Consider the following 21,752-nt stretch of genomic DNA (forward strand, 5'->3'; position numbering starts at 1 on the left):
AGTGTCTTCACTTAAAGAGAATTTTTAATGATCAAAGTTTTGGTCGTCACCGCAAACCAGTTCCATAGGAGAACATATTTCAGTTGCGTTGTGTTTTTAAAATATTCATTTGACAAGTTGGTATTGGCACTACCTGTCAAATGCACATACCTAAACCACTCAAACACTGACTGTTGAGTCTGTCAAAGAGTTCCAATTCCTGAGGCATTTTTTGTTTCTTCTTCTCTCAGTTGAAAGGTGCTTCAGTCAGTGAGGTCAAAATGTCAGAGGGATTTTGCTTCTCGATAACAGGTTTCTTTGTTGCTGAGTTCAAAAGATTCGCTCATGCTTCACGTAAGCAAAGGAGCAGAAAGTAGAGAATCAGGTTTGGGAGGTTATGTTTCCCGCTGGGTGGTAGGGTCGGTCGGTCAGAAACTACTGGATGGATTTTCATGAATCTTGGAAGGGTGGAACACGGGGCCAAGAAAGAATCCTTTAAATTTTTGACAGGGATCCAGGAAGGCGAGGACATCTGTGCACATCCAGGATTTATTTTTCTGTAATATATTGAATCATTATTTGTTATTTTTAATTTTAAAATCTTTACAAGGGAATAGTGCATGGATCTTGATGAAAATATTGAGGGGCCTAAAAACTTTAAGTCCATCCATCTATTGGACTGCTGGCCCTTTAGCGGTGGTACTGTACTGGCGTTGTGATGTTACCTGTGGGAACACTGACATTAAATATATATGCTTCCACCTCCGTCTCCATTGTCAGACAACCTGTCATGCGCTCAACAGACGGAGGTGTGGTGTGGGTTAAACAGTGCACAGGTTGAGTTCATGTGAGCTATTTATTTCGGTTCAGGGCTTTTCTCAGTTTTGTCATGCGCTAGATGCACAGTCAGACAAATGACCACCTTTCTCAATCCACATGTAAATAGCAGAGAGTGAATCTGTTTTGAGTCGTATTTCCTCCGAGCTGGTTAAGTAGCAGCTGCTTTGTCATCTTACGGCCATGAAGGTATTTTCCCCTGTGGGCTTATATGGACGAGTGTCAGTCACAACGAGGATGATGGGAATTCCGGGTGCATCTATCAGCGATTGCTTCTTATTAAAAAAAAGGAAATAAAGATTAAAAAACTTTTACTTGTCCTGACATTAACTCTTATCTTCTTACTCAGGTCCTGCGCATTAATCCTCCTCATTGTCTCCTGCTCCAAGCCTTTAGGACGTTTGTGACTTTGTGGTCCTTATTTTTATTTATTTTTTAATCCAAACAAATCAGCTTAAAATAACATCATCAATGATTTAATTGCATTTTCAAATTCTCGTCGTGGCAGCACATTTTTTCATTTCACCTAGTATATGTATTTGTGACATATAAGTTAGAGGTGGGTTAACCGGCCTCTGTTTTTTCTCTTACGTCTTCTATTCGTGTCCCTCCTTTAGTATTACTTGTTTTAAGGTCTGCTGTGATATGACTTTCCCTCTGGTTCTGTTTTTTCTTTTTCATTTTTGGGCCTCAGTCTTGTCAAAGCAGATGGTTTTCATCAACTCTGTAATTGAAAAATGCTTGCTTCGACAGCCTTGACAGGGGTGTGGCCAGAACGTTAGACATATTTCAAGTCGAAAAAACATGGTTAATTAGTTCAGCAGACAGTTTCTAAGCCAACTGTGTGAACGATAACGACTGTTCAATGGTCTTGTCAGGCATCATGTCAGCAAGTTTCATCCTGTCACAGTCATAGCTTGCATTTCATTCTGACATTGTGAATGATTCATATCTGTTCGGTCTCCTGTTACTTTCTCTGGGTGTTTTCTACACATTTATCTTCTACTGTAGCTGGACTCCTCCCCGGTTCCTTGGATGTGTTTTCAGTCTGGTGCAGATCTGCAAAATAAAGTTGTAGATCACAATGGCATTCACCCTTTTTATGAAACTCAAACCCAGCTAGATTATTCCAAGTCATCTGTTCATTCTGGTTGCTTAACTTCATCTATTGCTCCAGGTTTTAGAGGTTGCTTTTTATCATTTGCGCATACCTCTGCAACTTTTAAATAAAAACACGACATGTTGACAGGAATGGGTGTTTTATTAGAGACTACAGTGGATGCATGTTGAAGTAAATGCTACACAACTGTATTTTGGACAAGACCGCACTTCTTTTTTTGAGTCTGGCAAAGCATGACTGGGAAAACCTCATACTACAATTGTTGCATTTGTTTGAATTCTAGCATCACTCATGATCTTTTGTCAGTAAAAGCCATATCTAGACGCAGCATAGGTTTTGCTTGACAGTTATATTTCATCACGTTCCACACACTTCAATATGTCGTTGCTCATCTTCATCTTTAGCGTGCTTCCTGCGATCTCACTGTACTGTCCAAAAACAAATTACAATTTGGAGGGGCGGGTTCACTCAGAATATCAGGTCAGTGATTTATAATCAGTGGTGAACGTCGTGGCGGACTTCCTCCTCCTCTTCCATTTCGTCCTCCTCATATTCTCCCATCTCATCTGCGGTGGCATCCTGGTACTGCTGATACTCTGACACCAGGTCGTTCATGTTGCTCTCGGCCTCTGTGAACTCCATCTCGTCCATCCCCTCCCCGGTGTACCAGTGGAGGAAGGCCTTGCGGCGGAACATGGCCGTGAACTGCTCGGAGATTCTCCGGAACAGCTCCTGAATGGCCGTGCTGTTGCCAATGAAGGTGGCGGACATCTTGAGACCACGGGGCGGGATGTCGCAGACAGCGGTCTTGACGTTGTTCGGAATCCATTCGACAAAATAGCTGCTGTTCTTGTTTTGCACGCTCAGCATCTGCTCATCCACTTCCTTCATTGACATACGGCCGCGGAAGATGGCTGCCACCGTGAGGTAGCGTCCGTGACGGGGGTCACAGGCCGCCATCATGTTCTTGGCATCAAACATTTGCTGCGTGAGCTCTGGCACGGAGAGGGCGCGATACTGCTGACTGCCCCGGCTTGTGAGAGGCGCAAAGCCCGGCATGAAGAAATGCAAGCGAGGGAAGGGCACCATGTTGACAGCCAGCTTACGGAGGTCAGCGTTCAGTTGGCCGGGGAAGCGGAGGCAGGTGGTCACACCGCTCATGGTGGCGGATACCAGGTGGTTGAGGTCTCCGTAGGTGGGTGTGGTCAGCTTCAGGGTGCGGAAGCAAATATCGTACAGGGCCTCATTGTCAATGCTGAACGTCTCATCTGTGTTTTCCACCAGCTGGTGGACGGAGAGCGTGGCGTTGTAGGGCTCCACCACGGTGTCGGACACCTTCGGGGAAGGCATGACGCTGAAGGTGTTCATGATGCGGTCGGGGTACTCCTCGCGTATCTTGCTGATGAGCAGCGTGCCCATCCCTGAGCCCGTACCGCCGCCCAGGGAGTGGGTGAGCTGAAAGCCCTGCAGGCAGTCGCAGTTCTCAGACTCCTTCCTCACCACGTCCAGGACCGAGTCCACCAGTTCAGCGCCCTCGGTGTAGTGACCCTTGGCCCAGTTATTTCCTGCTCCACTTTGACCTGCATGTTGAAATTTAAAGACAAAACAGTCGTACATGTGCGTGGTCCCCAGAGGATTTATCCGAATGACTATGGTCATTTGGTGATCTAACACCACATCTACACTTTTTGATATTTAGTGGCACCTCTTCACAACAATTTGATGCATTGCTATAAAATTCATGCAGACATTAACATGTGTACACATATTTGTGGATCTTAATTAAAACCATATATATATATATATATATATATATATATATATATATATATATATATATATATATATTCATAAAGCCTTAAAATAGTTATCCTCTTTGTGTGATTCCTGGTGAGGAGAAACCAGTAGCATCCTGTGATGCAGTTTTCTGTCTCCAGTAGCTTCATTTGTGACCAGCACTGCAGCATTTTCTCCAAGTAGATGGGTTTGGGTTTTTCCGCTGAGTCACCACGAGGGCTGTGTCAGTCTGACACAGCTACACATGGACAATGTATCACACTAATGGCACATTGCTGAGGGGCTGCAGAAGCGTTGTGCGGGGGAACACACAGAAGTCTGCAGTGCTCCGCAGGTGGAGCTTCACTGGATCGGACAGCACTTGCCGACACACACACACACACACACACACACACATTCTATTGCATGTGCAGTGGTTTTTTTGGATGAGCGGTGGAACCGTGATTTATCGTCAACTCACCAAAGACAAAGTTGTCGGGCCTGAACAGCTGTCCAAATGGGCCGGAGCGAACTGAATCCATGGTTCCTGGCTCCAGGTCCACCAGAATGGCTCGGGGGACAAATTTGCTGCCTTTGGGTGAAAGAGAGCAGAGGAAGGGGGGGGGGGGGATTTGGAGGAAGTAATGGATGGAAGGGTGGAGTGAGATATCAACAGCCTCAGTGTGCATGATGTCAGAGTACTGGTACTGATCCATGGACAAAAATGATCAAGTATACCGATCTTAAAAGACATTTATACTGTTGGCTAATGCAATCGTTTGGGTAAATAGCATTCATGATTAAAGGACACCACAGCCTGTCTATTAAGCTGGATATTTGAGGACGGCGGGGTGCTGTCTGTTGTTTGTTTCGTGCACTGTGCTTTGCTCCACCCTTCTCCGCCTGTGACCCTTCTAGCAAAACTGCTGCAGCATGCTGCACTGCTTGTTCGGGACCAGTGGGGCTTTCAAAGCGCTGAGCTCTGCAGAGTCCATTCAGACAAAGACGTGATCTTCCCCTGTCCATTTTATTTCCCTCTTCCTCTTAAGCCTCGATGTTGTTTTCTTACATAACTATTTTCTCCACGTTCTTCTTAAGGAGATATTGACAACGCGAGTTGCTCATTTAATCCACACGCAGCGCCATCCCAGTAGGTGACACAGATGTCAGCATGCGACGGGGAAGCAGAGGATCAATAATGCATGCCGCTAGGGAAATAGGATAGGGGTGGACAGCTGTAAAGTGAATATGCAGTGTCAAGCCCTATGTGGGCTCTCTGTGAATGCCTTTTCATTTGGCCAAAGCGGATGATGCACGTCTGAGCTCAACCCTGGGCACACACAGATCTGCGCTGAATTGTCCTTCTCTGAAAGCCTTAGTCCAAATGGTGAAACACCCGAGCCAGTGCTTTATGATCGCTGTCTCCATTCGCCCGCCACTGTTTGACTGCCTGATGTATAATAGTGGCCGCAAGCTACAACACACGGTGCAGCTGGAATGGCCTTCGACGTGCCACAGCAATAAAACACAGACATTGAGGTGAGACGGAGGCGTGGTGCTGAGCTCGGGGGGGGGGTTGGCGGCTACACAGAGACTGCAGATACCTGAACTCCCTACAGAGAGAGAAAGAGGGAGGGCAAGAGACACAGGGAGACAGAGAGACAGAGAGAGAGAGAGATTTTAGCAGGTTCACTGTCCTATTTTTGCCCTGCACTGGTGGTGGGACCTACTTTCCCTTTGCAGATAAATTAGTGGCATGGACACACTGTGGTACTCTAATGAGCTCTGTAATGGTTTAAGGTCAATGCGAGGACAAGGCGATATGGAAACAAAGCTGTAGTATGTGATGGTAAAATATTTAGATGCAAACATCTGATTGATTCAAAACAAACTTTTATTTCTCTTTACCTGATGCCTCATTGTAGTAGACGTTTATCCTCTCCAGCTGCAGGTCACTGTCACCTTGGTAACTGCCGGTGGGGTCGATGCCGTGCTCATCGCTTATCACTTCCCAGAACTAGGATGTGACAAACATACTCACATCGACTGGAACTGTGCGGATCATTTAGCAGCAAAATACTGGGTCGACTGCGCCAGGTTATTTTTTTGCGCAGGACGAAACGACGCGCAGCTCTGGAGGCCCCAGAGCTGCAGCCGTGAACCGCAGTCACATAAATGAGCAACGACACATCCATCTCAAACTTTGGAAAGGATATATTTTTCTGTTAGCCCTCGGAGAGACGCGAAACTGGTTATTTAAATGAATATAGTCTATGAATTATCTATGACAAAAAAAACAAAACCTGGGAAAAAATAACGTTACGCATTAAGATAACAACACTCAGTTAAAATGTCCCCCTTCCCCTAAGTTGAATGATGACATCGATACCTTCGCCCCGATCTGATTCCCACACTGCCCGGCCTGGATGTGCACGATTTCCCTCATGGTGAGCTGCGGATGCGGGCAGAGAGCGTCCTGTCCTGTCCTGTCCTGTCTCGACTTCACCAGTGTTCAGTCGTCAGCCTCTTGCCGCTGCGTTTCTCAAAATCAGCACTTGCACTCATTTCTCAGGGCGGGTGTTGATTCGGCGACATCCATGAACGTGCTGCCGGCTGGTCGGATGACGTCGCACTCGGCGCAGCATCACCCAGTATCCCCGCCAGCCAATAGGAGCGCGCCGGTTTGATGCAGTGGGCCAGTGCATCGTGCTGCATCATCCTCCTCCTGACATCACCCTGTCCTGTGCAGAACGCCCCCCCCCCTCATTTTATCCATGTCAGGAAATGTAAAATGTATCGTCAGGGCAATACTGAAGGCTGCACGTGGGGGTATTGAGCATAGATGACTGATAATGGATAATGTTCCGAATACCAGGTAGAAAAACAGAGGCTGAGATCTATATCAGGCATTTCAACTCTCGCTGTACTCAGTGATGTTCATGTTTTAGTTTGTATAATGCAGATGTGAATGCAGAGAATAATGCTATGACCAGGGCCGGATTAACTCGCTGGGGGGCCCTGGGGCAAAAATGAGTTCCATCAAACTCAGTTTTGTATGCACCCTGTAAGCATGGTAACGTGATGACAAATTATTGTTAGATTCATCCCAATATTACAAATCACAAATCCTTGTTATGAATATATGACACCCTCTGTCTTCAGACCGTCAAATCAGATGGGGAGAAAATCTCCCTAAATAACCATTTAACAGGAAACCTCAGATTTTTTCCCCACCCATCACGTTTACTGGAAAATAAAATCTGGATTTTGACACAGGGCCACTCAATTAGAAATGTCCCCAAACGAACAGGAACGTTGGTTTCCGAAACTTTTAAGCCATTGCTAGCAGTGTGGCTCGACGGAAGGCATCTTCAAATTGACATGCCAAGTCCACTGCTTTGATCCACGAAATCTCTCAGCATGCATCGGAAGGAGTTTGAGCAGATATTCATTGTCCTCAAAGTATGAATCCAAAAATAACGTTGGTGATCCTTTGACTTTTCTCTCTACAGCGCCAGCATGAGGTTCATGTTTATGATTGGCCCACTGGATGTCTGGTCTTGACATATTCATTTTTCCTCCCCTCAGATTCAATCGGACTAGCTTTTATGATTCCTAATCATCATTGTCAGGCCAATATTCTAATTTGCCTATTGTTTCATGACTAAATAGATCTGTAAACCAAATGCCAATTCGCAAAATGTAAGCACACTAATATGCTAAACATGACCCAAAACGTAAGCATGATAGTATTGGCATTGCAAAACATATTAGAATGCTCGCATGGCCCAAGTACAGAGGTGCTGGCTTGACTATAGACTATTAGAATTGTATTAGCATTGTTTAGTGATGCATATCACCTGATAAGGGTCTGGGGGAGCTACATGCTGCCTGGCTCGTGACTCAGCCTTCGCTAGAACCCTTGTTGGATGAAGGACTGTTTATTTTCTAGTTTCTTAAAAAATGTAATTTCCTTTGAAACAAGGCCTCCAGCCAACAGTGAAAATATTTGAAATATTTCCCATCTTGGGATCAACTTTAAATAAATCCACGAAGGAGCCGCTATAAAGAAAAACACTCACTGATGTTCACAGTTGATCAATAAATAGTGGTTTATTTTAACAACCGGTATGGCTTATATACAAGTGCATTATGTCCGTTAAAACAAAAAAAACAAAATGAAACCAAACAATTGGAAATTGTTAATGGTACAATCCATTTTTTGTTGTTGTTGTTGTTATTGTTGTTGTTTTTTTACATTCATTCAAATCTCCCCATCAAGAGATTCTGAGTTGCACGGATGAGAGAAGCGAAACCTGAAATGTGTACACTGGGGACTTCATGTCTCTGAGACTCTTATTCAAAACAAATCATCAGTCCATCATCCATATTATGACCCAGGAGATTCCATGTTTCCACACATTTGACTATTTACAAAGACATAACCCTTCTTTTTTTGTTGTTTTCCCACCAATGCGTGTCTGCCCCGTCCACCCCATAGCTGGTGCTCGCATTGCTTTGGATTTTGCTTTCACTGATTCTTTCACAAAGTTAAGTCAAACCAGATGCTTACTAAGAACGATGAAGTGACTGCCATCAGCACTGTGGGGCAGCTGCAATGGGAGTCGTGACCGTGGAAGCAACAGACCTCAGGGAGAGGACTGCTTGTGTTCGTGTTGTTGTTGTGCTGTGACATGTCTTTACACAGGGGTTGCATGGGCTTTAGGAGACACACAGTTCAACATCTGCAATACGCACACGGAGACAGAGAGAACAACGCTCACAGACGACGAGAGTTACGTGAAGCTACTGACCACTGCAGTCAACCCACTCTCTGCTGCAGATGCCAAGAATTCCTCATTAAATCCAGGTTCAAACTCCCTTGTTCCACAAAGTAGATTGCATGTGGTTGTACTGCACGTAATTTCTGTATTCAAAAGCCCACTCCATGTTCCCTTTTTTTTTCTTCTTCTTCTTCTTCTTCTTACTGTCAAGATGCCAAGCTCCACCAAATCTGACACCACATGATTGCAGAGTATTGTGCTTCGAGGCTTAGCAGCATGGCATAAACGTTTGTTAAGACACATCACCAAATGGAAGTTAGTTGACCTGATGATCTATTAAAAGATCATCCTGAATCGATCAAAAAAAAAAGAGAGCTTTCATACTTAGATTCAGGCTTCACTTAAGAAAAAAACTCCCCCCCCCCCCCAAACCACAGGCAGGTTAGCCCAGTCATTCACATACCAAAAGGAAATGCAGCCGTTCGTCAGTGCACCTCTGACTTGGATAAAAGCAATTTTGGTGAGTAGAAGTACCTGTAGGGTTCTTTATGAGTGAACCTGGAGGTGAGAACAACATGATCCCCTGTTCAGCCTAGTGTTGTGTTTGACTCCTGAATGACACCGCAATGGATCACCAATACTCCCCGGATGAATGTAACATGATATATACTGCGAGAGGTTGTTGTTTTTTTTCATCACATTTGAAATGACGAGACATCATTCAGTTGGCTCTAAGGTTTTACAGTACAGTGTAATTATTATTGTTATTATTATTACTTAGCATTATTATTATCATGAGGATTGTTGTAAACAGTGGTCGAGCCATAGTCACACATCTTTCTCAGACCTGTAATGTATGTAAGTATGCAACTACGACTGTCAAAGTTACACACGTACTGTAGTTCTGTCCAGTACTATCCCGTCCGCAGATGGACATGGAAGAAAAGAAGTGGTGAAGCAAGAGTCTGTCGATTTAAGATCATGAGTAGGTTCCTCTCCGAATCAGGATTTTACCTGCATTCTGATTAATGTATGAAATATTGCATTTTTGAATGTGTTAACGCACCGACACACTTGAACTACATTAATGCCAGAGCATGAATCGGAAAAAAACACACACTGAATGTTAGCGATGCTGCGACAGTTGTCAAACACATCAGTCGTTTCGTCATCCGTGGGTTTCATTTCAAAAATAGCTTTTGTGTGTTTCTGTTTTTTTCTTACGGTTTGCTAGTTTGTTTCGCTGACATGTTCACAATTAGTTTTCATGCTTCTTCCCCACTGCAAAAAAATTAACGTGCCCCAAATACTGTAAGAAGGAAGTATAGCCTTGTACAATAAGGGCACGCCCTGGGAGATTGTTCAAAATAATACTTCGAATTGAGAAAAAAAACAAAAAACTCAATCAAGCTCAGCAATTAATTATGCAATCACTTACGATATCACATTTACAAATAAAAGCATTTGCATACCATAAATTTCATTGACTGAAACACCTGGAAAAATAAAAGTTTCCTCAGACGGACAAAATATGGGTCATTCTCATTGTTTCTCAAATCTAATTCTTCAGATGATGACGCAGCTTTCAGTTTTTTTAGTTTTTCATTAATTTGAGTCTTATTTTTGTATTTCTGAAGTTTGAAATTGGGTTCATCTGATCAACTTTAATCCACACACAGTCGATGGCAGGGGTTCTGCTAAACAGTATTTCTTCAAATACTTTGTCAATACTAGTTGACTAGTTTTGGCACTATGTCTACATTTCATTTTGGTCAGAGTAGTTTTTGGCATTGTGTTTAGAAGAAAAAAAATCACTCCAATTTGGATAGTTTTTCTCTTTAACAGCAAAAAGTACTGTAACATTCAGATTTTCTCGTCCTCACAGGTAAGGCGATAGTTTTTCTTTAAAAATACGTTAGACAGACATTTAATTTGAGCAAAAGTACCAGTGATTAGGATTTTTTTTTCATTTTTTTTTTTGTTGGCATCATTAAATTTTGTCATGATGACACATCTCAGTGATTGAAGCTGTGAGTCTCTTTAAAATGACAGACTGTAATTTCCCATTCATTTTACATCAAAGTAGTTTATAGGCTGGTGATTTCCAGTGACATTCAAAAAAAGAGCAGAAGATACTGTCACATTGTCACAGAACCAGCCTCTGGCACGTTCTCACTTGGTGGTCTCATTTACTGGCTAATTGCGGGGAGGCGGGTCGGAGGGGGTCATTGAGAAAACCTACAACTTTGTAAGACACATCTTACACTCAGCTCCAGGTGGGGACAGTCTTCATTCAATGCCTGAAGTCTGAGCAGGACAGTCCTCGCCCCTCTCCCCTCCCTCTGGTAATCGCGCGACGTGGGCGGCTGCCTCCCGATGCAGCCACAAAGCTTCCTTTCCTGGTCGCGACACCGGATCACGACGACGCTGCGCCGTTGACGGCGTGGTTTTCTGAGCTGGCACTGTCCCTGACGGGGAGGAGGACTCCAGAGTCTATGGGGGAGGAGACGGTGCAGTCCATCAGGGAGGTGGGGGTTGCTTCTGTGGGGCCCGAATCTGTGATGGGAGTCGGTGCTGAATCTAAGAGGAGGGGAGCAGCGGAATCTGGTACAATGTCTGTGACAGTCAGAGCGACTGAGTCCGGAGCGGTGGTGTTCACAATGTCTGTGACGGGGAGGATGGTAGCAGGCGGCGCGGCGGTGTTGACAGCATCTATGACTGGGGGATTGGAAGAGTCCGCTGGGGGTGGAGGTGGAGTGGGTGAAGGGGAAACGGTGACTAGGATCGGGGGAGTAGGGGGATGAGGAAATACATCACTACTACAGGGAGATGTAGAGTCTAACTGTGGCGGTTGGGAGTCTGTAACAGGAAGTGTGGGGGAGTCTCTAGTTGAAGGAGGGGATGTAGATTCATCTCCTATTTTTAACTGGATGGGAATGTCAGAGTGTGTGCTAATGGAGGGTGAAGGGTCAGTGGAAATGTTACAGTCTGTCACAGGAACAGGAGAGGGAGCAGGGGAGGGAGGGAGACTGTCATGCATAGATGGAGTAGGGGAGTCACGGGGGAGACTAGCAGCGGGAGCTAGAGTGGCACGAGCGTCCTCCGGCAAAGTTTGGTCAAATTCCACGGCGATATTGTCGATGTCATTAACGAGGGGGTTTGGGGATTCTAACACGGAGCTCGGCGGGGGCTCGATGATGGGAGTGGTGCAGATCATTAAGGAGGCGGGCACAGTTTGAGGGGCAGGAGGGGTGGAAGAGTCCGGTGATGGGGCGGTGGTGGCAGCCGAATCCTCAGGAATGGAGGGACCAGTCTCGTTCATCTGCAGATTGACGGAATCCTTCGAGGGCTCGACAGAATCCTGAACTAATACTGGAGGTTCTTCGGCATCGGGTAAAAGTGGGTCTGTGATGCAGGGGGCTTTGTGTAGAGGAGTGGAAGACAGCAGGTGCTCTTTGCTGGCAAGTATGATGCCTTCTTTACCCAGTGCTGTGATGGGGGTGGTGGATGAAGATGAAACCGACCGGCCGTTGGGGTCTTTATGCTCATGCTTGCTGGGGTGCACCGCCATGAATGTGGGAGCGGACATGTCTCCGACCGACGGTGCGGTCAAATCAACGGCCGAGGAGGCGGTGGAGTCCATGGTGGACACTGCAGTGGCGGCCGCCTCGTGGAGCGGCGTGTCATGCACCCTGGTGTAGTCCCTGCTGCTCTCTGACTGGGCCAGCAGGAGGCGCTGTTCTCCAGGTTTCCTCGGCGGGAGGAGAGGCTGACGAGTGTAGCTCTCGCCGTCGGCCAGGGTCTCGGGGAGGGGCTGGTAGCGAGTCTCTGGCAGCAGGAGAATGCAGATGATGCAGATAAGAGTGCAGCAGGCGAAGATAATGTGGTGAAGGAAATAGCCCTTCTGATTGTGCAGCTCCATGATGGGCGCAGTCAGCATGCCGAAGCCGGCGCTGGCCAGGACCAGGCCCAGACCGCCACCCCTGTGAGGAGAGACAGAGAACGCTGTCACCTGGGACAATTTAGGATTTACAATCACACATACCTATGAAAAAAACCCTCACGAACATATAGACCACCTAAAATGGCAGAAGTATCGTCTAATATTTTTAGGGAAGCTCTCAATTTTTGCTGTGTGCTTCTGGTGATGTGTCCGGGCCATTTTCATCACACAGCAGCAGAGAGTGCTGCAGTGCAACCATCCAGTCTCGCTCCTCTCCTGCCATTGCCTACGTTCACCACCGACCGGCGCCCTCCGAGCACCGTCACCAGAACAACACCCCTTACATAACCCCCAGATAATGAACATCCAGTGCTGTGTCATATATTCTCAGAGGGGCTGGCTAATTTGTACGAGATGTGGATTACATTTGACACTGAACTGTGTCGAGTCTGTTGTTTCCAGCAGCTCGGTGATTTCACATCCTGCTTTGACAAGAGTTGCGGCACCTGATCCATCTGTCGGGGCATGTTATGTTCTGAAAACCAACCAGTGCAATACCTGATTTATACTGTATGTTAGTCAGACAAAGACAAACTTTGCGCAAACATGCTCACATTGTGCACTGATCATCTAAAGTCTTGATGATAAAGCACGTGCAATGCTTGAAAAACAACAACAACAACAAAAACCAATGGTGAATTTACTCTTGATATGAGTTAAAAAAAAAGGATTCCCATGATGCTACAGTCGGGGTGCTTCGGTGGGTTTACCTGATCACAGTGGGTGTGATCTCAGCACAGAAGAAGATGCTCAGGTTGCTGACTGCGTGGGAGGAGAACATCCCAATAATGGAGAAGGCGATGGAGAAGTTCTTATTCAGCGTACCTGAGCTATCATCTGCAGACAAAGCAGAACACACGCACACGCACGACAATTCAGACTCATTTCAAATGGTTAAAATCAATAATTTAGGGAAGCAAAGAAATCAAAGGAATTATATTATATTATTAATATTCAGAAAATGTGGATAAATCAGTGAAAACCCTCCGCATAATCACATCAAGGACCCTACGGGCCTAATGAAATACTGCGGCACATCTGCATGCAGCACATTCTCTAAAATCTCATCAACATGAGTGAAGCAGCCTAAGTGATGTGATAAGAGTCACAGTGTAAGATGATTCAATTCACACTGAAAGAATGTGAAGCTGAAGCTGATAAATATGATTGTGTGTGTGTGTGTGTGTGTGTGAGAGGAGGGGGACTTCTAAGAAAGAGTAATACATTTTTTAATCAGCTTATCTACCCAACTCGGACTTTATCAGCAAACACAAGACTTGAGAATGGAAGTGAAAGGAGGATCCTACCTATATTCAGATGGCCACTGTACTTCCCCAGCACTGCAGGTGAATCAAAGGGATCAACACATATGTATCAGTTAGAAACACAAAGCAATAAAATCATACGCAGTCAGATAATGAATTGAACACAGAGAGAGAAAAAAAACAACATGTCAACTGGAAACACGGAACCTGAGCGTAACCTTGATGTGTTGACTTGAGTTAAACATTAAGTCCGTCTCATATGTAACTGGATAAACCCACTTGTGTACCATGTTGATCGTCTGGAGCACTTTTTGGTACACATTGACTAAAAAGAGCCATTTGCCATCGTGTTTGACGACTCCATTACAACCAACTGACGGTGACTCACACGAGTCCACTCACAACAACCAATATAAGCTTTTACAGCAGGAAACACAGGGATCTGAAATGCTATTGTCGCTGCACTAAAGCCGACTGAACCACCTGCAACAAAACACACATTTACATATTTTCAGCTTTTCGGTAAATTTGTCCATTTGTAGATTATTGGCAATGCCATGAATAAACTAATGTGGTCCCTGCCTGGATATGTTTGTTTTCCCCTTCCTGCCTCCCTTCTCACTCGCATGCTCAGTCTTTTCATAATGACAACATACATTTTAAAAACAACACTAAATTTGACATATTTACATAGCTGACTTGTTTTATCAATAAAAATACAGTAAAGTACAGTACAGCTGTAAAAACAGCTAATTGTGGTTTTATGAGGAGCTTCTTGACCCCGGCTAGCCGTTTCCCCCTTTGCTCCCAGTCTTTATGCAAAGCAAACCGCCTACTGGCACTAGCTTTATATTTAGCATAGAGACATGAAAGTGGTATTGATCCTCTCGTATAACTTTCAACAAGAAAGCAAATAAGCCCATATCCCAAAATCGAACCGTTACTTTAATGCAACCGTGTTGAACTGGAGAATTTTTCGTCTTCTAATTTGAACTCTTCAGGATTGAGAGCACTTTTCGATTTTACGTTATTGACTATTACACTACACATGTACGAGTGACGTAAACTATACTCACAATTGAGCAAGCCCAGCTGCAGCAGCGATGCCAGGGCCGTGATGATCATGAACATGAGGAGGCCACCGCGCCGGCCCATCAGACCCACTGCCGGGCACAGCGCCATGCAGGACGCCACCGCAATGCCTGCCATGGTGTAATAGTCTGCATAGAAGTTATGGAACATGGTGGTTTCCTGGGCTTCGGGGTCCATCATGCTGCGAGCGAAGCAGTGGTGGATCCCATAGCCCGTTAGCCTGCGTGAAAGAACATACAGAGGGAGACGTAAGGAGGTGAAAAACAGAACGATCAGAAAGGAAATATCAGAGAGTACAATGGCTAAATCAGTAGATACTGTAAAGAGGATGTTGTGGGAATTATGGAAAAGAGGGAAAGGGTGAATTTTACATGAATAAAATAATATACACAAAGACAGTAGGTATAAAGAACAGAGGCCATAGTGACAAGCAAGTGTAAAAGATGAAGAGTTTGGGCGGAGAAGAGAAAGACGGATAATATGTTTGACCCATCTCAAAAAACTGCGCATATGTAAACACTGTCTTACTGACACAGAAAGCACAAACTTAATGAGTACGTACACACACACACACACACACGCACACAAACGCAAGCAAACACTCGGGCCCTCTTCTCCTGGCTGTCTAATGTTTCATAAGGACGCAGCTCATGTAAAATTGATGCTGATTCGGGAGTCAGGGACAGCCGGAGCTGGGGCCGCTGCCGGAGACAGGGAGGAGGAGAGGTGAGACGAGAGCAGAGGTCCCCCTGGAGATGAGGAGAGGGAGCAGCGCGAATGTGAAAGGGCAAAAGCATCGCGAGCCACTGATCAATGCCGTATCGAGCCTCCAGGTTAATGGTGGCATCTTAACCGTACCAGAGGGCGCGTCTGACTGGCACTGCCTCGCCCTCCACACACATACTGTACACGCATGCACACACACATTTCCTTTTATTCTCTCTCTCTCTCTCTCTCTCTCTCTCTCTCTCTCTCTCTTATCTTCTATCACACATTCGCACCTTGACACACAAACTGAACCGATACTCACGAGTTGACGCAGAGCACGACAATATTCTTCCACAGGTTTCTCGTCCTGACCATTTTCACAATGCATGTCTTTTTGGGTTTCTTTTGAAGAGATCTCTGCAGTTCTAGGGAGAAAGAGAAGCAAACAGATACCTTTCAGAGCCTGGCGCATACAGTACAGTTCGTGACTTTTGAGTCTGACATCAATGTAAACGTTTCTTAGCACTTGTTTCTAGTTATTTTGTTAGGTTGAGGCGAGAAATAGTCTGGCTAATGGACAATTATCCACTTCATTGAGACATTCAAAGTGATTTGGGGTCTTTATTATTCCTACATTGAAGATTCACTACATATAATTACATCTGTACATATTTTTACCCACAATATATAAAGTATATGGAGCTTTAGGAAAGTATTCAGAGCCCTTCAACTGCTTTATAGGACTAAATAAGGTCTCAAAACTGCGTTTTTTTTATTTCAGTATGTGTGCAAATAAAAAAAATATATTTTATACATATTATATCACCATATACATCACTAAATGCATATCTGCCAATATGTTCAGTGACTGAAATTTCTGTGATAAATCAAATACAACAAAAGAAAAAGGGAAAGAAAAATGTGTGAATATCTATGAAATACTCTAATTCCCCGTCCCTCGTCTGCCAACTGTCGACACAGATTCCAATATATCTTGTATTAAAAAAAGACAAGAATGCCCACCGGGGGTTTACTGCAAGCACAGAATATTCCTCATGTATATCTAATGAGCACGTGTAATCCCTTCCGCTGCCTGGTGAGACAGGTATGACAACGCTCGCGGTAGAAGTGGGACAGTCCCTGACAGGGCGACACCCCCGAGCTGCTGCCGCTGATATGCGGCGCTGCTGCACACGCTGGTTGTTTTGGTATCAGCGCGCAGGTTGCCACAGAAACAAACCTCCGCGTTGTTGTACCGTACGTCCTTGTTGACTCAGTCATGTGACAGCATTTCACACCACCGCCTCAAGGTTATTTCTCGACTGTATTACTCAGGGTTTCTGTTGTGAACTACAAGCCTCTGACTAAGACTCTCCCGACCCGCTGTAGATTCGCTCGATTCCCCCAGATGATCCGATCAATGGTTACACATTCGTTTTGTCATGTCTCAGTGCTTGAAGATATTCCTCAACTCCTCCTCTACAAAGCTACATTCGGAGTCCCACATTACATTTAGTGCTGCAGAGTTGCAAGAATTGCTGTAAGGGTTGGGGACAGTTACAATGAAGACAAGAGGGGAAAGATTAATGTCTACGGCGGTGTACTTTCCTCAACGCTGCATCAGCACAATCTCTGAGCACAAAAAAAGTGCTGTCAGTTTCCCATTGAGTGGGTCTGCCGCACGATACTTTTGTATTATCACCTCCGCCCAGGAGGTTATGATTTCACCAGTGTCTTCGTTGGTTTATTAGGTAGCGCAAATTTTGGTGTGGATGCAGATGAAGGGGCGAATCCTCGGTAGCTTTGCTTTATGACAAATAAATCATTTACGTTAACAGACCACTTCCTTATTTCTACTAAAAGAACCAGACAATCGTGTGTGATAAAAACGTTACTGTGCCATATACGAACGTGAATTTGACCCTTTTTATTGACCTTGATAATAGCCTGTGAGTTCCCGTGTGTGTTTGTTAACATTAGAAGGAATGTCAGCACCATTCCAGCCGGACGCACAGCTTCCATCAGTGGCAGTAGCAAAAATGGTCTTAAAATTACAATAACCTTTTTTATCGCAATCATTTCTGTGACAATATATCATCCAGAAAAAGGAGTTATCGTGACAGGCCACGCAGGCTGTCATGCACACATGCACTCAGAGCGGGCCACTAAAAAGACTGACAGGGCCTCAACAATCTAGCGGCCAACTGGGATTTGTGCCTGTATGCCTGTGGGCCACTGTATGTATATGTACACACCGTTGGCCCCTTTATAGGGCAGCTACTCCCCCCCCCCCCCCCCCCCCCCCCCATCACTTAGATCTTTTTTTCTATGAAGAAGCCAGTCAGTGGTAAAAAGTAGTCAGGTCAGGGGTTTAAGGTCATGCTTCACTGGAGAAAAACTAATTGGCTGTAAAAGTCCAAATATTTTGGCCTCTGGCACATTCTAACTCTATCATATACACTGATCTTGATCCAGTAATTTAATAAAGAGTTTACCTATGTGGTTATTAACATGTAGACAATTATAAAGAGAGTTATTGTGCATTTAACTATTGATTGACTGATCAGAGGCTAAAGAATCATTACATCTTATTGATATCTTTTTCATTTAGCTATCAACTCCGTCACTGTAATGAGAGATGCCACATTAAGAGTTATTCATTTTCAGTTTGAACTCACTAACAATTCTCATCTTTAAGAAGCCTGTCGGAGTTGATTTCCACTACACTTTTCTATCGATATACTACACAGAAAATAAATCAATGGCAGAATAACCTAAAATGTACACCTTGGATAAAGTGTATGAGATTTAAAAACACACATACCTGATCATTTATATTTAAATAATCATTTGGGGCATCGGACAATATTTTACATACTTATTCATGAATGTTTTAAGGACATTTTAAACTCTAAACTTACAGTGTGACGAAGAGGCTCAGCTACATTTGCCACATATGACAGTTTGCCTGAACCGTGACAGTGTTGCTTGATTTAGTGTGCCTGTTTGCAATGCATCCTGGCTCTGCTATTAAAAAAAAAGTGCAATTAAGATAATTCACTTAACCAATCATTCATTAAGGCCATAAATGCCTGTGATGTATATGAAAAAGTAATTCCAGTGGACCTTTTAAAGCTCAGACTGCTGCATAATCAGGTTGCCATCCAGGTTTTCCTAAATAGCCCGACTAACGAGGACGTTCCCTGTCCGTGCAATCAACGCAAAGTATCAATGGTTTTCATCATCAATCATTCTGCTAATATTTGTCAAACTCTGAGGATGACTGTCAGCTTCACACACACACACACACACACCACACACTCTGAGGCAGAGGGTCATGGTTGTGAAATGTACCCACATTGCCAATTGCAACTTGTTAATCAATACTACACATCAAAAATAGTAGTCATAGTAGTATTCAGCTGTGTGGTCGGCAGCTGGCACTCACAGAAAGCTCTGCAGTCACTATCCACAGGTTTTTTATTAGCGGAGACAAAAAAAAGGACAGGGTGTACACACCCTTAGTCTACATGAATATTTGCGTTTGGGCCATTACCTGTCTGTTTACCCTTCAAACAAACTAATACATATCACGGTTTGCATAAAGCCACATACACTCCCAGTGTCACGCCTCCCGTCACTTTTTCCTTTACTTCAGTTCGGGCCTCTCTGGCATCCAACTGACAGAGCGACTGAGAGCTTCCTTTTTCTGTGATAATTACTACCTTGCTTGCCGCCATAGCCGGGAGCTGGATATTGTTTTCACCTCTGTCCGTGTGTGTGCTTGTGTGGACAAAATAACTGAAAGAAAAAAAAACGCCTGGACAGATATTCACCAAACTTGAAAATGGGTTTCCCCAGATGCTTAAAGGGGTCATATTATGGCCGGTCGGTCGCGGCTCCCGGCTTGCGGCTGCCGGCGGTCGGTCGCGGCTCCCGGCGAGAACGTGTTCGCTGGGCCTCCCGGGTCTCTACGTCGTGTTTCTGCCTTGTTACGTGCGACTGTTGTCATGGCAGCAGACCCGGGGAGGAGCGAGGAGGAGCGAGGAAGAGCTTTGCGGAACACGAAGGGAGGGGGGGCGAGGAGTGAGCAGGAAAGTACTGGAATCGACCGTAGTCTCACAGGGCTGTTTATACAGAAAGAGGAGGGGGCTGTGTGGCTTGATCCTTGAGGTGTTTTGACATGGACTGGCAAAGACATGTAGTTCACACACCTGAAAACCAATGTAACTTGTGTAAAAGGGGGCATAATATGGGCCCTTTAACTTCGGGAGCTGAGCGATACGGGGCGGGGGAAGACACATGCACACATTACACCGAGTTCTGCCTGCTGCTGAGAATTGTGCGCTTGTCACATAAATACAGTACAAACATATTAATATATGTAGGTATTTGTGTAGACATGGGTCTACATCGGTGCTGCAGACGGTCAGTCTGACTGACTTTGTTTGTGCGAGAGAGAGAGAAAGAGAGCAAGCCACCGCGGGGCAAAGAGCGCTGCACACAGCTCTACAATGAAGCAAGCGATCCTTTATGTTGTGTAAATACATGTAAGGTCATTATGACAGTGTGTGTGTGTGGGGGGGGGGGGGTACATATAGAATATATAGTGTATACAGTTTTTAGTAGCAGTAGTATACAATAAACAACACACACTCAGGGTATGCAACATCGCTCCTCCATTGCTTTTCATTACGGTAAGCAATGGCAGGCCCAAAACAGAAAACATTAAACACACCAGATAGCACTGTTAAACATAATAAACACATATAGCACATGTGCTATAACATTTGACAATAACACAGCAGCCTCTGCTCTTTGCCTCTTGGCAGGTCCTCTGAACACAGGTATAAACACTTAACCCCCGGGTTTAAAGTGCCTGACCTGCGTCCATCTGCCGTCTGTACACCACGTGTCAGCTCATGTCCACCCACCCGGGCCTTAATTAAATTAATGAACATTCGAGAGTGTCATGTAATGTAATGTTCACCACCCACTGGTGGCATGTTACCATGGTAACAAGACAGGAAATGGATATAACCTTGTCAATCTGGCTAACTTAGGAAAGCACGGCTGGGGATACCTCTACACAATTTAAAAAAAAAATATATATATAGCGAATATAGAAGATACAATCATAATCATAAATGTAGCAATGCTGATTTCTGAAAAGAAAACAGTGTTTAGCAAGTACGTTACCTGTGAGAATATTATCTGTGTCAAGCTCCATGTTCACTCGGTTTTTCTCTGCTATGTGCCCCATGATCCACTTGGAGCGGCCGTACTGCTGAGTGGCCAGCAACCAACGCAGGGACTCAGGGAAGATCCTGTCAAAAAGACGGGGGAAGTCCTTCGTTAGAAGTTAATACGGCATGAAAATTTGTCGGAACGAAATGAATCCTCATTTTTAAGAATGCTGAAGAGGGTTAGTGTTATTATTGTCAACCAGCAACAATTCATCACATTTCCATTTAAATGCAAAAAAATAAAAGTCTAAGCATTTCAAATTGTGAGAAATCTACGGAAGAGTATACGGGCCAGGCGTAAGGGGAAAAATGAGGGGGAAGATATTTATTTATTTATTGAACATTTTCGAGAATAAAGTCGAAATGTTGAGAATAAAGCTGAAATGCAAGATTAAAAAAATCTTCCTCCTGTCTTCTTTTCTTCTGATGCCTGGCCCTAGTACTCTCGTAGAAATCATTCCACTGCGGTCTCACACGTAAACCCTAACACACCATTTGCAGGGTCTCTAATTAGCTAAAGCCAATGTCTCTAGAGTGGGAACAACACGCAATCACATGACCGCCTGCCATTGTTATACCTGTATCTGATTTCATTAGCTGTGCTTAATCGTCTGGTAGTTATATGAGCTATGTTTCAGACAGGTCTCAGATGGTTGAATTTCTCGAGAACAGATGTCTACCAAGTCAAATTACAGGTTTCATGAAGTCGCCCTGGTCGGTGCCATTTTCCACAATCAGCAACCTTGGATTGAATGCACTGTTGAACTCTTCAGTTATAGTATTTGCAGAGTCAGTTACCTTAATCAGCAATGAGTCCACTTTGTGCCAATAAAGATTGTCTAGTTTAATCAAGATGGTCAACGTGGGTCCATACCTCGGACAATCTACTGCTGCGTTTTTTCATTCGTGTTAGCTGGTTTTCCACCAGTCCACTGGATCCGT

General features: G+C 44.6%; 2 protein-coding genes across 3 annotated transcripts in view; both read right to left on the reverse strand.

Moving 5' to 3' along the window:
• Positions 1–2,058: 2,058 nt before the first annotated feature.
• LOC118311598 (tubulin beta-2A chain-like) lies at positions 2,059–6,369 on the reverse strand. Of its 2 annotated transcripts, XM_035635620.2 has the most exons (5): positions 6,102–6,369; positions 5,621–5,729; positions 5,317–5,325; positions 4,194–4,304; positions 2,059–3,516 (listed from the first exon to the last, which is right to left on the reverse strand). In XM_035635620.2, exons 1-5 carry the CDS (start codon positions 6,156–6,158, stop codon positions 2,432–2,434), a joined length of 1,371 nt encoding a protein of 456 aa, XP_035491513.1. In that variant the 5' UTR covers positions 6,159–6,369; the 3' UTR covers positions 2,059–2,431. The 2 variants fall into 2 exon arrangements, with proteins under 2 accessions (XP_035491513.1, XP_035491514.1); XM_035635621.2 differs by lacking the exon at positions 5,317–5,325 and having other exon boundaries at positions 6,102–6,367.
• A 1,430-nt stretch (positions 6,370–7,799) lies between these two features.
• LOC118311596 (solute carrier family 22 member 23) overlaps positions 7,800–21,752 on the reverse strand; it is a 34,371-nt gene continuing 20,418 nt past the window's right edge. The window contains exons 5-10 of the mRNA XM_035635617.2: positions 20,764–20,891; positions 15,887–15,989; positions 14,841–15,076; positions 13,807–13,839; positions 13,210–13,336; positions 7,800–12,479 (exon numbers count right to left, since the gene is read on the reverse strand). Coding sequence (XP_035491510.1) covers positions 10,913–12,479; positions 13,210–13,336; positions 13,807–13,839; positions 14,841–15,076; positions 15,887–15,989; positions 20,764–20,891 — 2,194 coding nt within the window. The 3' untranslated portion in view covers positions 7,800–10,912. The remainder of the gene's footprint in view (positions 12,480–13,209; positions 13,337–13,806; positions 13,840–14,840; positions 15,077–15,886; positions 15,990–20,763; positions 20,892–21,752) is intronic.

This window comes from Scophthalmus maximus, chromosome 5 (genome assembly GCF_022379125.1).
Source record: "Scophthalmus maximus strain ysfricsl-2021 chromosome 5, ASM2237912v1, whole genome shotgun sequence".
Lineage (NCBI taxonomy): Eukaryota > Metazoa > Chordata > Actinopteri > Pleuronectiformes > Scophthalmidae > Scophthalmus > Scophthalmus maximus.

Coding starts and splice junctions, on each gene's coding strand:
- LOC118311598 (XM_035635620.2), bottom strand. CDS start 6,158: ATGAGGGAAATCGTGCACATCCAGGCCGGGCAGTGTGGGAATCAGATC. Junction 5,730..6,101: donor GGAATCAGATCGGGGCGAAG/GTATCGATGTCA, acceptor GTCACATCCTAG/TTCTGGGAAGTGATAAGCGA. Junction 3,517..4,193: donor GCCCGACAACTTTGTCTTTG/GTGAGTTGACGA, acceptor TTCAACATGCAG/GTCAAAGTGGAGCAGGAAAT.